This window comes from Pristiophorus japonicus, chromosome 16, assembly GCF_044704955.1.
Source record: "Pristiophorus japonicus isolate sPriJap1 chromosome 16, sPriJap1.hap1, whole genome shotgun sequence".
NCBI classification, from domain to species: Eukaryota; Metazoa; Chordata; class Chondrichthyes; family Pristiophoridae; genus Pristiophorus; species Pristiophorus japonicus.
Genome location: NC_091992.1, coordinates 37,347,636 through 37,364,959, shown reverse-complemented (window position 1 = coordinate 37,364,959; position 17,324 = coordinate 37,347,636). Strand labels below are relative to the sequence as shown.

The 17,324-nt window shown below is 44.3% G+C and overlaps 1 protein-coding gene across 2 annotated transcripts in view; it reads left to right on the top strand.

The window, feature by feature from the left end:
* The first annotated feature begins 11,668 nt into the window (after window positions 1-11,668).
* caln1 (calneuron 1) overlaps window positions 11,669-17,324 on the top strand; it is a 351,949-nt gene continuing 346,293 nt past the window's right edge. The window contains exon 1 of one of the 2 annotated variants that reach the window (XM_070858104.1): window positions 11,669-11,795. In XM_070858104.1, coding sequence (XP_070714205.1) covers window positions 11,678-11,795 — 118 coding nt within the window. In that variant the 5' untranslated portion in view covers window positions 11,669-11,677. The remainder of the gene's footprint in view (window positions 11,796-17,324) is intronic. The other variant, XM_070858103.1, reaches the window with a different exon arrangement.

Below are 17,324 nucleotides of genomic sequence, written 5' to 3'. Positions count from 1 at the left end.
AAATAGTATCGCTTTATTTACTCTATCAAAACTATTCATGATTTTGGCCGAGGCATAGAATATAAGAGCAGGGAGGTTATGCTTAAATTGTATAATACTTTGGTTAGACCACAGCTGGAATACTGCGTGCAGTTCTGGTCGCCGTATTATAGGAAGGACGTGATTGCACTAGAGAAGATGCAGAGGAGATTTACTAGGATGCTGCCTGGAATGGAGAATCTTAGTTATGAGGACAGATTGGATAGGCTTGGTTTGTTCTCATTGGAACAGAGGAGGTTGAGAGGAGATCTCATTGAGGGATACAAAATATTGAGGGCCCCAGACATAGTGGATAGTAAGGATCTATTTCCATTGGTGCAGGGGTCTATTACAAGGGGGCATAGTTTTAAGGTGGTTGGTGGAAGGTTTAGAGGGGATTTGAGGGGGGGCTTCTTTACGCAGAGGGTTGTGGGGATCTGGAACTCGCTGCCTGGAAGAGTGGTGGATGCAGAAACCCTCACCACTTTTAAGAGATGGTTGGATGGGCACTTGAAATGCAGTAACCTGCAGGGTTACGGACCTAGAGCTGGTAATTGGGATTAGACTGGATGACCTTTTGTTGGACGGCGCAGATATAATGGTAAGTACTGCAGCGAATAGAATACGGCCAGGGTGATCTCCTGGACTAGTTTCGATTGCCTGGATGGGTCGGAGAGGAATATTGCCTAAATTGGCCTGGGTTTTTATCTGGTTTTTGCCAGTCCCAGGAGATCACATGGCTCCGGTTGGCGGAGGAGTGTAGAATGTTTCCGTATAAGGGGTGTTGCAGTTGTGTGAGGCGGATTGGTTGGGTTGTGTGCTCTTTGCCTTTCCATAATTGTTCATAGGTTTATATGTAACCTTTAGGGCTGCTGACCAAGGGCCGTGCAGCTCTTTGTCGGCTGGCGCGGACACGATGGGCCGAAATGGCGTCCTTCTGCGCTGTAAATTTCTATGTTTCTATGTTTCTATTTTGAACACCTCTATTAAATTTCCTCTTAAACTGCTCGGCTCTAAGGAGAACAGCCCCAGTCTCTCTACATAACTGAAGTCCCTCATCCCTGGTACCATTCTAGTAAATCTCCACTGCATTCTCTCCAAGGCCTTGACATCCTTCCTAAAGTGTGGTGCTGAGAGTTGGACACAATACTCCAGCTGATGCCTAACCAGTGTTTTATAAAGGTTAAGCATAATTTCCTTGCTTTTGCCTCTATTTATAAAACCAAGGATTCCATATGTCTTTTCCTGCACCCCCTTTAAAATTGTACCATTTAGTTCATATTGCCTTTCCTAATTCTTCCTACCAAAATGTATCACTTCACACTTCTCTATTGCTAAATTTCAGCTGCCAGTGTCTGCCCATTTCACAAATCTGTCTGTGTCTTCCTGAAGTCTGTTACTATCCTTCTCATTGTTTACTTACTACATTTCTGAGTTTCATGTCATCTGTAAACTTTGAAATTTTGCCCTGTATACCCAAGTCCAGGTCATTAATATATATCAAAAAGAGCAGTGGTCCTAACACCAATCCCTGGGGACACCACCGCACACTGCCCTCCAGTCTGAAAAACAACCGTTCACACTACACTTTGCTTTCTGACCCTTAGTTAATTTTGTATCTATGCAGCCACTGCCCCTTTAATCCAATAGGTTTCAATTTTGCTGATAAGTCTATTATGTGGTACTTTATTAAATGCCTTTTGAAAGTCTATTTACAAAACATGAACCCTCATCATTACTTCATCAAAGAACTGAATCAAGTTAGTCAAACACAATTTGCTTTTAACAAATCCGTGCTTGCTTTCATTGATTAACCCATATTTTTCCAATTAATTTTGTCCCGGATTATTGTCTAAAAGTTTCCCCACCACCGATGTTAGGCTGACTGTAATTGCCGGGTTTATCCCGCTCTCCTTTTTTGAACAGGGGTGTAACATTTACAATCCTCCAGTCCTCTGGCACCGTCCCCATAACTAAAAGGATTGGAAGATTGTGACCAGAGCCTCTGCAACTTGCACCCTTACTTCCCTCAGCAACCGAGGATGCATCCCATCTCGACTGGGTGACTTTTCTACTTTGAGTGCTGCCAACCTTTTAGGTACCTCCTCTTTATCTATTTTTATCCTATCCAATTTCTCTACTACCTCTGGCTTTACTGTGACATTGGCAGCATCTTCTTCTTTAATGCAGACAGATGCAAAGTACTCATTTAGTAACTCAACCTCCACAAGAAGATCTCCTTTTTGGTCCCTAATTGGCCCCACCCTTCCTTTGAATAGATTTTTTACTAGTTATGTTTATAAAAGACATTTGGGTTCCCTTTTATGTTACCAGCTAATTCTCATACACTCTCTTTGCCCTCCTGATTTCCTTTTCAGTTCTCCCCTGAACTTTTTGTATTTAGCTTGTTCTTCACCGAACCCAACACTTACCATCAGTCTCCTTTTTCTGTTTCATTTTAATTTGTAGATCTTTAATCAACCAGGGAGCTCTAGTTTTGGCTGCCCTTCCTTTCCCCCTTGTGGGACTGTGTCTAGTCTGTACCCAAACTATCTCCTTTGAAGGCCTGTCATTGCTCATTTACTGTTTTACCTGCAATCTTTGATTCCAATTCACTTGGGCCAGATCCAGACTGAAATTAGCCCTCCTCCAACTGAGTATTTTCACTATTGATTTTCCTTGTCCTTTTCCATAACTACTCTAACCCTAGTGATATTATGATCACTGTTTCTCAAATGCTCTCCCACTGAAACATGTTCCACTGGTCCCAGAACTCGTTGGGCTGGAAGCAGACTGATCAAGATAGTTTTCTTGTACACATTTCAAGAATTCCTCTCCCTCTTTGCCCTCTACACTGTTAATATCCTGGTCTAGGGCTCAATTTTCCTTAAAGCTGTTTTTTGGTGTCTTGCCAGAGATACGCCCATTTTTCTAGGCCCCAACTACACCAAAAATAAATGAGGCAAGTTTCCCCATTCTATTTTTTGAAATTGCCACTGCACAGCCTGTCCTATAGCCTCGGAAGATGGAGCCTAATGTCTGTGCCGAAAAAATGAGCCCCTTCTGCTCATGCGCGAAAGAAAAGGACGTTTTTGAAAAGGACGATTGCTATGGGTCCGCATGCCCAGTACAGCTCCCAGTCTGCAATCGGCCATTTTTAAAGAGCCAGTTGTGTGTGTGAGAACTTTGAGAGCTGTGTGAGAACTTTAATTATCATTGGAAAAATCAGAGCTGCAATATAAGATGCAACGTGGTGCAAGGACCAAGAATTTCTCACAGGATGAAGTGGAGGCAGTAGTTACTGTGATTGAGAACAGATGGCAGGAGCTGGACACCAGCAGAGGTCACATAAAAGTTCCACCAAAAGAAATGAAGAAACGCTGGAACCAAGTTGCAGAAGATTACTGTGCAATGGTAACCACCCCGAGATTTGGAGGTCAGTGCAAAAAGAAGTGGCAGGACCTTGGTCAAGTAGTTTGTGTAAGTAATATTTTCATTTATTCACTTGAATTGCAATTGTATATGTGACCATCTTTATGTCCCACCCAGCAGAAAGCCACCCTCTCTAAAAATGTATATTTTCATTTTTGCAGAGGCAAGTGGCACACAACAAACGAGAAAGAACTCGAACAGGAGGAGGCCCGGCATATTTGCAGCCACTGACACCCTTGGAAGAGAGGCTCGCTGCTTTTATGGGTCCTGCCTGGAGAAACACAACCACCACTGTGCAAGCTGGACCCACACTCGAGGGAGAGGCTAAGTCCTGCAAATTCCACACTCTGGCTTTCCTAAATGTTAAGTACTGCGCGGGCTGGCTATGCTTCGGTTCCTAGGGAATGTCTCCGTCAGCTAGGCTTCAGTTGATGCAATGTGCTATCATTCATCGTGGTCCTTCAAATCAGCTTGCTGCCTGCACTGTGTGAGCCTACTCATGCCACCCACCATGTCCCCTCCTCTGCTGCTAACCATTTGTCTGTTCTGTTATATTTTGCAGAACTTGAGGCCAACTCTGACGATGCAGAAGAAGATTCAGACGAGCCTGAAGAGGAGAACATCTTCCAACCCCACCTTCCAGACCAAGAGCATGGGGTTGAGGGTGAGGGGATGGATAAAGGCCCCACCGTTGTACTCACTTTGGAGGAGGTGCAGGTGCTGCCCATTGAGGTGCTAGCCCCTTCCCTGAGTAGTGGTTTGAGTGTTGGTCGACATTCCATGGGTTCCCACTGTCCGAGACTGGAGATTCCAGTGGGGTGCGGTGAGGCACACCCAGGGCCTCACCTTCCCAGGCTGCGGGTCCCAGTGGGATGATGTGAGCTACACCCAGGGTGCGGAGGGGAAGGAGAGCTTGACCGCACTCCCCTGAAGTGCAGGATCTAACAGATGTGGTTCAGATGATGGCAATGAGTGCGGAGAATATTGACCTTACCTGATCACTCCTGGACACCATCAGTGGGGTGGGTGATGTAGCATCGGGACTGTCAGAAGAAGTAACAACACTCTCACAAGAAATGGGAATGCTGTCCGGGAACATGAGGGAGGGAATGTCTCAGTCAGCTGAAACAATGTTGGTGCACATGAGGGAGGGAATGTTGCAGGTAGTTCAAACACTGTCAGGGCACATGATGGAGGGAATGTTGCAGGTAGTTGACACACTGTCAGGACACATGACGGAGGTAATGTCAGAGTTAGCTGCTGCTATAAGGGAACACGCCCAAACCCCATTGACAGAATCAACTCCTATTCCCACTCCAATCCCAAGACCAGCCTCTGAAGAGGCCCAAGCCGGGCCTTCCACATTACCGGCTGCCCCCCCACCCCCCGGCCACCCCATCAAGAAATTCGCATTACCCGAGATGTTCGAAAGAATAAACTTGGTACCAGCCCGAGAAACGCTGTGCCACCGCCTGCGGGCAGGGGTGGTGGAGTCACCAAGACCAAGTGCAGCGGGCAGTCTTAGAATAAGGCAGAGGAGATATGGGTGCAGCCTTTCTTTACTGCTGCTGCTGTTGTTGTTACTGTTGTAGCTGTTCTCAAATTAAAAGTCTTTTGTAAGTTATGTAAATTTATAAGTTTAAAAGTTAGTAAGTGATCTTAAAGTTTGTAAGTGATCTTCAGTGAAAACTTTAAAGTTTAATACAAGAATATTGTTATTAAAGTTAAGTTAAGTAGAAACAAATGTTTGTTATAATTTAAAATATATTTTAATCAAAAGTTTAACAATCATTTCCATTAGTTGTTCCATTATTAACACAACTTTTTGAAGTAAACAAGAATCATTTCCATCATTTGTTCCATTAACACAACACAACATTACGGAACAGGTCCAAACAGTAAACATGGTCCACGTGGAATAGTTGCCACTGAGCCTTCAGGCAGCAAAGTGTTCACGGATGAGCTGCTGGCACAAGGTTCGAGCAATCGTTAAAGGGGCATGACCGCCCGCCCTCCTCAGCCGTCATTCGAGCAATCGTTAAAGGGGCATGACCGCTCGCCCTCCTCAGCCGTCATGCTCCAGGTTCAGGTAGTTGCAAGGCTTCCTCGTCCTTGTCCTCCTCCTCGTCATCTGCATCTTCCTCATCATCATCATCAGCCACTCTCACTTCAAGTGGGTTTTCTACTACCAGCTGCTGCTGCCTCATGATGGCTAAGTTATGCAGCATGCAGCACACAACAGTGAACTGATTGAAAATCTCAGGGGAGTATTGCAAGTAGCCTCCAGAATGGCCCAGGCATCGGAAATGATGTTTCAAGATGCCAATGGTCCTCTCTATTATGCTACTCATCGCAATGTGCGACATGTTGTATTCCTGGTCAGCTTCCATCCGGATTACGCGTAGGGGCGTCATGAGCCAGGTGGCGAGGCCATACCCTTTGTCTCCCAGTAGACAGCTCTGCCCTTCTGGCTGCTGTTGAAACATGGCAGATATAATGCTCTCGCAGAGGATGAACGCATCATAGGTGCTCCCATGGTATCTTGTATCAACTGACATGATGCAATGCATGTCATCACACACGAGCTGCACATTAATGGAGTGGAAGCCTGTACATTTCGTAATCCTCCAAAGGTGCTCGCAAGGCGATGTGGGTACAATCAATGCAGCCCTCTACCTTGGGGAAGCCAGAAATCCTGGAGCCCTGTCATGCATTGCCTGGGCGGTCACCGGGAACTTTATGTGGTCATTCCTCTGGGCATATAGTGCAGCAGTCAAGTGCCAAATGCAGACATGTGTTGAATGTTGAGAAATTGTGTGCATATTCCCAGTTGTAGCTTGGAACGATCCAGATGCATAGAATGAAAGTGCAGCTGTAACCTTCACTTCAACTAACAAAGCAGTCCTCCTGATGCTTCTAGGTTGCAGATCTGCTTTTACTAACTCTCATATCTCAGTTACAACTTCTTTGTGGAAACGCAGCCTTGTGACACAGTCTGCATCACTCAAGTGCAGCTACAAACACCTGTCTCGATATACCCAACATGGGTAAGGCCCCCTGCCCATCACCCTACGTGCTCTGAGGTTCCTCATGCAATGATGTTGAATTAGTTGTCTCCTCCACAGCACCTTCATGCAGAAGGTTTGTACAAGGTATGGCATTGGTCAGTATTGCCCCCATGATTAAATTTTACCTTTGCAAGAAGCTTAAAACGGCAGGCAGACCAAGTTCTTGTTCTCTCTCCCCACAAGGTCTGTATGGACCACGCCCAAGTCTGAGCAGGTGCAGTGATCGGGAACCTCCCCACACTCCCCCCTCCCCCCCTGCAGGCTTCATTTGATGCGTAGTATAGGCTTCCATATGCCTTCCTCAGCCCCCCCACCCCCCCAAACATCACCCCCCCGGTCTTCTTTTGAAGCCGAGCCTCTGTGTCTGGGCATGTATCAGAATCTGCCGGCTGCCTTGTTTGCAGACGTTTGGTGGTGGCGTGTCAGTTTTTAAAAAATGAAAACTTAAAGAATTCTATTAAACTTCCATTTCCTGCATTTTAAGGTAAGAAAATTGAAGCTTTATTATGCATGTTTAAGCATAGTTCAGTCCCTCCAAAACTTTGCATAAAAACAATGGCGTCTTTGTGCGCCGATTTTTTTGATGTGCGCTTGTTTTTCTTAAGTCACCAGCAGGTTTTTCGGGAGTGGTCACATACGCTGACCGAGGAGAAATTTAAATTAGCCAAACTTACATAATTGAGAAAAACTGGTGCAGACAAAGGGTTACACTCCCATGATGCAAAAAAAAATGAACCTAAAAAAATCGTAACTAACTGAGTTACACTGGTGTTCATTGATTGGGGAAACTTGTATTTATTAACTTAGGCCAAAAAAAAGCAGTGTGCGCCAAAAAAACAGCGCAAATCACTGGGGAAAATTGAGTCCATATATTAGGATAATTGAAGTCCCCTATTATCACAACTCTACAGTTTTTGTATCTTTCTGTAATTTGCCTGAAAATTTGCTCCTCTATTTCCTTCCCGCTATTTAGTGGATTATAGTACACATCATGCAGCCAAATAGTTCCTCTGTTGTTCCTTAATTCTCACCAAATAGATTTTTTATTTGAGCCCTCAAGTACATCATCGCTTTCTAGTGCTGTAACATTTTCTTTGATCAATACTGCCACCCCCTCCTTTTTTCCTTTCCTATCTATCCTGAATACTGTGCTTTACACAAGGATGAGATGGACATCTAGCCCATTAAATTACCTTAATCTGCATTTAAAACATTTTAAATCATTTTCATTCACTTTAAGATTGATTTAAAAAATATTGTGAAATTAATGGAAGGAATAATGAGAGGCAGGGAGATGGACCTTCAACACTAAACTGCTGCAAAATGAGAGGATGCTAGCTCAAAACCATGCACCATAATTATTAATAATAATAGTGATCGTTATATGTTTAATTCCTATAAAAGTCAGTATATGCCTTTGTACGCTAATATCTTGTGAAATAACGTATGAACTTCGAAGAACATCCGTTCTCTAACAGTCCCTGCAAAACACAGATGCACACAGTCCCCATTATTGGCTGCTGGAAGGTCCATCTGCCCCACTGTGGTGTAATGCAGCCTTCCTTACAACAAAGGTGGCTGAAGCACTTGTGGGACATATCCCATTAAATGATGTTCGTCCTGTAACTGGAGCAGTAATAAGCAGTCTGGCCTCTTGGACGTTCTTCAGATCAATGCCCTCTCAAAATACAATAAAAACATTGTTTGTAGGAGCAGATATGATGAAAAATTATAATGTGATATCATAATTGCACACTTGCGAACAAGGCCCCTGCCATCCATGATTTAATATAAACTTGGCTCACAGGTGGGGGCACTTTGTCGCTTACTAAAGCCTCCCCACCTGGCTATACTTTTCACCACCTACCCTTCTCAAACAACTGTGGTGGGGTGTGGCGGTTATTGCCAGATCACACGATGGTCTGTACCCCTACTGCTCTGGCACTTTCTCCTGCTTCAAGCATGCCACTTTATTCCATCCCTCTTGCTTCTATTTTAAAATCCTTGTTCTCTACCGTCCCCCCAAGCCCTATTACGCATTTTTCTCCTATCCTCCCCTACCCTCTGCACTGAATAATTCCTCATTTACAGTGATTTTAATCTCCACTCACCTTGTCCTCTCTGATTTTACAGCCCTCCTGTCCTCCTTGAACCTCTCCCTCCATATAAACTATCCTCCCCTTATTCATAGCCATCCCCTTGACTTTGCCATCTCATGTGGCCTCTCTACTCCCATCAAGTTGATCACAAACAAGGCCCTCTCTGATCACTTTCTTGGAACTCTCACCGCTCACATTTCCCCCATCCTCTGCCAACCCCACTTCCTTCTGTGTCCACTGCTGGGATAAAGCTTCCCCCCACACCCCCCCCAGGTCACTCATAACTACACATCATAATCTCTAATTGTCTAGCCTCTAGCCCTCCATTTGCCAATACTTCTACAGGTGTCGATCTGCTCAATCACTCCAGCACTTCCGCCCTTGATGTCCTTGTCCTCGGTAAAAACCTTACTCTCTCTCCCACCTTGGGCGTTCCCTGTGGTATGGCCCCCATCTTTGTTCCCTCAAGTCGAACAGTTTTGACTGGAACGCATCTGGTGCACAACTGGTTTAGCCATCCATTACCAGATCAAACACTATCAGACCTTAGTCTCCTCTGCCAAAAATGTCCACTACTCCCACTTTCCCCTGCCCCTTCTGTCCTTGCCTCCAACCACATGTGCAAGGAGCTCATGGGCTTTGTCACTAAGATTGATATGACCATTTTCCAGCTTAGGGTAACCATCCCTCCCGGATTGTCCTGGAGACTCCTGGAACAGAAGATTAACCTCCCAGACATTGTTGCGAGCAAGTAAAAGTTGAACAAACAACAGGACCATAACCCACCCAGATTGCAATGTGGCAATGGCGCTGTGCACTCTAACCAGTAAATGGATGGAGCAGTTTCTGGAGCATGTAGGATTGTGGGTACTGTAACTGCCATTATTGACTGATTGCTGTGAGGATGGACATGCTGGGTAACAAATGGTGGGAGAGTGGGGCCGGGTGATTTGAGGCCGGAGGTGATGTGATGAAACCTCCTGGATATATGTCACAACTCTAGTCCAGCTGCCTTGGTCGCATCCCTCCCTTCCCCTTGCCTACCAAGCCAAACCTCCCCTAGCCCTCAACCAACATCTTCCTCTTGCTCCTCTCCTATTTCCCCTCGTGTCCTCTCCAAGCTCATCTTGTTCGTGAGACCTATGTCTCGCTCTCTCAATCCCATTCCCACTAAACCACTGAACACCCAAATGCCTATCCTGGCCCCCATGCTAGCTGACATTATAAATGGTAACCTCTCCTCCAGTATTGTTCACCCTCCCTTTCAAAACTGCTGTTATCACCCTCTTCTGTCCTTGCTCAAGTCTCTGGAGTGGGACTTGAACCTATAATCTTCTGACTCAGAGGGGAGCGAGTGCTACCACTGAGCCAAGGCTGACAGCTATGGTGTTGTAGCCACTGATGGTGATGTGAGAAAGCATTGTTCATAGGTTTATATGTAACATTCGGGGCTGCTGACCGAGGGCCAGCCGGCGCGGACACGATGGGCCGAAATGGCCTCCTGCGCTATAGATTTCTATGTTTCAAAGGGAAAAACTACAGTTAGAGCAGCAGATGTATTGGGAGGAGCTGGAGGAGATCACTGGGATAATAACCTCTTGCATTTATATGGAGGAGAGGTTACATAACCTAGGCTTGTATTTCCTGGAATATAGACGGTTGAGGTAAATTGGGGTTGGAACAGGATTGTCAGGAGATTGGAAGTGATGACGCGTATATTGATGTGATCACTGGAATACTAATGAATTTCATATTTTAAAAAAAATCGACTTTTAACTTGCTATCAATGTGAATTACGTTTATTTTTAGATAGTGTGCTGAACTGTAGTTAGACTTGTTGGAATGTGTGCTTCAGAAACAGAGTTGCCAACATTTGAATGCTAATACCTATTAATTGGATCGTGTTAATGAGCAGGTATATATAACCCGGGTAGATATTGTGATTTAGACAGAGAAAGTACCGGAGATGTCCTGAGGCTCGACTGCGAGTCCGCTTTCATTGATCCTGTGCAAAGCATGCGCACAAACTGGCGTCTACTCCACCCTCCCCCACAAATAAGACTGACAAGATAAAAGTCGTCCCTTGAAAAGACTCAGTATTAATCTGCGGGCAGGTGGCAGCGCACTATCCAGAGAGGGAGAGAGAGAGAACGATCAGGCTTTCACTTCCAAACCTGCCCCCAATGTTTGGCAGCACCGTGCGAGCAAGGACAACTTTGGAGATGGCTCTCCCAACACAATCCACCGCGTCCGTTTGATCAAATGGGAGTTTTAAGTGGATGGAACCGCGACACCGGCGCTGGGTCGGGATTGGAAATGGGGAAGTGAAGCGGCGCCGAGCCGGCCAGCTCCTGCCTCTCATCTGCCAAGCCCGGCCACCCAACGGGAGCTCGGCGGCACCCGGCGGCCGCCTGGACCCTGTGCGCCTGGGGAAGGGACAACGTGCCAGCCCGTCCTCCTCCTCCTGCCACAGCCCACCCGCTCTCTCGGGGACAAGCCTGTGCTCGATCCGGCCAAAGTGAGAGGTACCCGGCTCCGGATCACCACTGGCCACCAGCAAACCAGGTAAATGGCACCGGCCCCAGCCTCTTGACCTTCACACCGGACACACAGGGACCTGGCTTGTGCTGGAAAGAGGGAGCAGCTCTGAGATACCCAGGGGTTAATGGTAGTTGCAGGCTCCCCTCTCTCCCGCCTATTTCTGCCTCCGTTCTCCAGATCAAGCGGAGCACAGTTTGGCTTCTCTGGAAAGCACTGTGCAAAGTGCGAGCTGTAATAGGTTGTAACAAGTGGCAAACTGGTTCATTCTTTTCCGATAAAACAAGTCCTCATCCCTTCCCTCCTCCCTTGATGTGGCAAGTTAGACCGGGCTGGATCCAGGTCCCTGTGATCACCTCCCCCTTTCTCTCACACACAGATATTCGGGACCTGGTTGAGCCACCTCGAGCAACAGAATGTGGCTGGAGCGTTGAGGTGAGGAGTCAGCCCGCGAGTGCCAGGGGGAAGCCGGCTCAGCTCGGAGCTAACGCTTGCATTCTATTTCTCTCACACAGGGAGAAGATGCCTTTCCACCCCATACACAGCGGGCTGCTGTACAAAGGGAATTACCTGAGCGGATCACTGTCTGACGGCAGCGAGAGTGAGCAGTTGGCCAACATTTCCGAAGAGGAGCTTGATGGTAGGGAGCGTCTCCGCACCTTCACTTGTTTTCATTATTGCAGCAAGGGCAGAACCGCACTCCCTGTTTAATGAAACACCAACATCATAATTCGCAGAAACAGGATCGGGCCTGGTGTAACATAATAATAATTTCTAAACAAATATGTTATTGTCACTATCAGTGCAACTTTGAGGCTGGTGTGGAGAATACACACGGACAGAGACCAGTTGGACTAAATAGCCTGATTCTGTGCTGTACATTCTGTGCAACTTGTATGCAACAGGGACCATGATGACTCACCGATGCTGCTGCCAAGCAACTTTTGATGCACGGCTAAATTACCAAATGCACAAAGAAAGACAGTTTGCAACGTGAGTTGTCTCCACTGTGCATGGAACGGTAAATTTACCAGCGACCGAGTACATTCTAATCCGACCAGAACACCAGCACAGAATATGGGGGATCCAGAAAGATGCGACCAGTAACTGGAACTCTTTCTCCCAGTGTATTTCCTACCAAATACTCAATCTTTAGCCCGACAGATATGTTTAATATTTCCCTCAGAACTCCAGTTTTTAAAAATTATGTTAATAAATTTGTAATTTTAACCCCACTGGGTTAATTAGCGAAGTTACTTTGATGGAGACTAAAATGTTCTCGGTGCACTCCGCAATTTTAACCAGTGTTCCCAGGAGACACTATTGTGCCGGGTCTGTCCCCCATCCACAAGTGAATCTCTGTAACAATACTTGGATTACCCGGCTCTTGAATGTTACCGGGGACCTGATCTAATCGGAGCAGCATGTATTTATGTTTTGCAATTACTAAATGTGCAGAGATTTCCGAAGGGTTAACTCGATAATCCTATGTGTGCGGGTCCCAGCAGACTTTTAACGTGCAGATTCCGATGTAATAAGGTCAGTCTTAATTAAGATCGTGCCAGTCAGTCCTCATTATTTTCGGCTTTTAGGAAATCCCTCGGCTGATAAAGGACAATGTATGAACTTCTGAATAATACATTTTTTGATTTAGTCTTCAAAGTTGATTTTCCTTCTTGTATTTTCACAAGAGTATAAAAGTTTTAATAAAATATTTATTCCACTTGTTAAAACACTTTGAATTTATTTTAAAGGAATCATTTGAAGAACTACAACCGGAATTTGCAATATAAATTTAACAAGATTACATTTTTATTTTAAGAATGCATTGGGGAAATCGTCTGTACAATTTAGATTTTTTTTCTCCCTAATATATTAAAGCAAAGATATGGGCAGTAATATTAACCCATCACAGCTGGGACTAGCCCTCGCATGTAAGGAATGACTGCACAGTCCACCTTATACAACTACTGATTCAATCAATATATTCAAAGTTATCGGGAGAAAGCAGGAGAATGGGGGCAAACCAGATGACTCCTGGAGAAAAAGCGCACCGACTTGATGAGCCAAATGGCCTGTTTCTGTGCTGTAACATTCCTTGATTGCAAGGTAGACATGTAAACAAAGATGTAACCATCAGCTAGACGAAGCAGTGGGTGGGAGGAGAGAGCATAAATGCCCCTTTTCTCTTTTCCTATGTTATGATCTCTTAGGATTAGTTGATGTGATGGCATTTCCAGTCTAATTCATCTTTCAATGAGAAAATTGAATGAAGCTACAATTTTAGGTACTGCACATTTAGAAAAATATGAACTTGCTGCTTAGAATGCATTAAGCATTTGTTGCAAGTGAAAATAGGGCTTATGCTTGGATTTAAAAAAATGGGACTCAAGCTGCTGTAAAAGAGTAAGACAATTCAATATTACAGTGCCAGCTAACAAAAGAGAGGCATCTGATATATATTAGTGAATTCCGGCGCTATCAAGTGAGCAGTTTCAGGGTTGATGAATGGGACATTTTTTCACTTCAATCTATTAACTACCTATAGCAAATATTGCCAGGTCAGATAAAGTACAGCCAAATACAGAGTAAAACCATACAGACTTATAGAACAGAAGGAGGCCATTTGGCCATCATGTCTGTGCTGACTGTTTGCTGCAACAACCCAAAATCATGCTCCCTCCCCATAGCCCGAATCTTGCTCTGCTTAAAGTGGTTATCCACCTTTTCCTTAAGGTCTCTGCCTCAAATACTTTCTATAGCAAAGCATTCCATCAATTTCCTGTGTAAAGACGTTTGTCCTGATCTCTTTCCTCATTCTTTAAATTGATGACCCTTTGTCACCAATTCTCTAACCAGAGGAAATATTATTTTACTATTCACCCAGTCTTTCAGAATTAAAAAAAAAATCTTTTAAATCTTCTTCAGCCTCTTCTGCTCCAATGAAAATAATCCCACTACCTCAAAATTCTCCTCATAACTATAGTTTCCTAATCCTGGTGAATTTACACTGTGTACTTTCTGTGGCTTTAACGTCCTTTTTATAATGGAGTGCATGAAACTGCAAAGCAGATAGGGCAATATTTTAATGCCTCATCTGAAACAGTTCTTCTGGTAATACAGCACTCCCTCAGTACTGCATTGAAGTGTCAGTCGGGATCATGTGCTCAAGTTCTGTAGTGAGATTTAAACACTCAACCTTTGACTCAGGTGAGAGTGCCACTAACTGAGACATGCTAACAAAATATAATTAACATTGTTTATAAAGGGATCATTTTAGTCATGGAACTTATTGGAACAACAATTGGTTATGATATATCAGATTTACATTAATTTTCACATACATTAGAATAACCATTACGTTACATGGTATCATTACCGATATATGCAAAAGCATGCCTAGAAATAACATTAACAGGATTAGGAAAAATGCATTCCCACAATCCTTGCTGGATCTGTGTTTGAAGGATCAGAGATAGGGTTTACTTTTGAGCAGGGTTCCCTGTGTGACTGTGGGATTAATGAATATATCCTTTACATTCTTTCGGGCCTGAAACTCCTTTGTCTGACATTTTAATGAAAATGTTATGTTCAAAGAGCCTGTTTTTAAGTCAAAAGTGGCTGACTGGTGAGAAGTCCTGTAGAAGATTCATGTGGCAGGAAAGTTCAGGTCAGATTAGGTGACTCACCTCAGTCACAGCCTCCCTGCCGAGCCTGAGTCACCTTGTTCACTGCTCCTCAGCCATGTCCAAGTAACTGTTGTAAGTCTGTAACTTCCTACACACTCTGCACTCCTTGGCCAGTATCTCCTCCTCTTCATTCTGCTCTACTGCAATATACTTACCAATGGTGTATTTGGACAGAAAATTCCTCTGCACTATTCACTCCTCTCATGGCTGTGGTGATACAAATTCTTTCGTTTCATTTAATTCAATAACTCCAGCTCTGATCTGAAGTAAAATATATTTTTTTGATGTGAAACAAAACCTGTAGAAAACTGAATGAGTTCACCATTAATCACCTTAAACAAGTTAAGTTAGCTGTTTTTTTCTTGTTTTTTAATAGCCTTTCTTTTGTTTTTGGAGAGGTAGGAACTCTCAGAGCAGAGCTAAAAACCAAGCAATCATCTGTTGGTGGTTTCTCCTAACACTCTGCCACCCTTTGCTTGCATCTATTTTTTCACCAATAAAGGAATACCAATCCCAATATTTCTTACTGTACTATTGCTGCAGAGAGTGCTGCAGAGGAACAAAGTTTAAATTATGAATAGAAATATTGGAAATGCAAGTTGGTCAGCATCTGAAAGCGAAAGAAGGATCAATGTGTCAGGTGGGACCCAGTTAATCTTCTTGCTGACTGACGTGCCGTGCAATTCCAACATTTTTTAAAACTTTATTCCACAGGGATTTATGTGAATATGTTGAATTACAGAGCTCTGTGTGTGCTGTAACATTGACTGTTTCTCTGCCACTTGGTCTGTGATGTGGCTGCTCCAGAGTGGAGGGGCTTTGTGTATTTTTGAATAGCGTATAGCCAGAGGTTCAGTGGTGTGGTCCTCAAAGGGAAGTCAGAATGAGTGTTTTGTTGGAAGATATCTGGAACAGCTATGCATTCTCTCTTTTCTGTTTGTAATTACTTGACTCTTGAAGGGGCCAATGTTAAGAAAGAAGGTCCTTGTTCCCAATGTATCTCAGCATTTTACTGGAATCCCTGCACACAACAAAAATATTACATGGGAAAATATTGCATTTGTATTTTTGATTTAATTTTAATAAAGTTACATAAAGTTAATAAGGTTAGTTTAATAAGGTTTGTTACCAGAGGCTGTATTAAAACACGGTGAAAAGTTAAAGGAGCCGAAATTATCCCTTTCTATAAGAGGCGGCCACAGGTCAGGAAACACTCACTGCTTGGTCAGTGCAGAGGGGCTGCCATTTTGTAAATTGCCTTCGTGGATGCTCCCGGCAGAGAACGTCTCCGCTCTGCCCGTGTTGCCGCCCAGTCGACCCCTTACCGACCAGCGGCGGCCCCGTTTCCGCCCCACATGGGAAATTGCCTCACGGGAGCTGATCAGCCGCCAGTCGATGTCACTGACAGCTTTTGCTGGCGGGAACCTTCTTGTGGCTGGGCGTGCATCCACCCTTAAAGGGAGTGCGCTCTGCCATGGCCGCAATTTAATTTTAATTGTCGGCCGATTGCTAGGACGGCCCGATAATGGGGGCCACGGGTTTGGCTGGGCCGCCAACAGGCAGCCCGGCACCCCCTCTTGGGTGCCAGGCCGCTGGCCCGGCCAAAACCTTTCCTGGTGGCCCAGTGTTTGCCACTAAAGTAGTTGCAGAGTTTGCAACGGCCCTCCCCTTTAAAGTATTAGAGGGCTGCAGATGGCCATGGAACTCTATCCTCACATGAATCATTGCCTTTAAGAAAGAAAGGCTAAGGGAAGAAAATCAGAGGGAAATTGAGAAAAGAAGCTTTTGTTTTTGCCAATGGCACAATACACTTCATTTAGAGAATGAGCATTGGCGATGTAGACACAGTCAGATTTATGACCAGGTTCTCGGCTATTCCATTGCTTTGAAATCATTCTCAGGAAAAAAAATGACACATGAAGAATATCAGCATAAAGAGAGTGGTGAGACACCATGAAAGCAATTTTCTGCATTGCTTCAAATTTATTCAACGGACTCAGTCAACACCCATTGCTAAATCTGATTGACATAAGATAAACACAGACTAATTATATATCTACATAAATGTGAAATGAATGAGCCTTTGATCACTCAACTCTTCTCAAAATGGTTAAAATAAATGTGGGTGTTTTTTTGCTTCCCTGTTAATACAGCACACAAGTCTTTACCACATTGATCACCGAAGGTAATAACCCTAGTAAACTGGCTGCAGTGCCCCTGTCAACAATTGATTCTCATGTTTTATATTAGATATTCCATTGCGATGTTTAGGAAAGAACTGTAATGCTTCCTTTAGTTCCATGTTATTATTAATGGCCCATGTCAGGATTTTTTAGTTTTACTTTGTCACTAATATCCGAACGAGAAAAAGGTATGGAAATTGTTGCACCATCAATATTTTTATATCTGAACATTTGGGAAGCCAGCTGCTAATTATTGCTAAAATAATAGGGAACCAACCTGAGTTCCAGTGGAAGTTT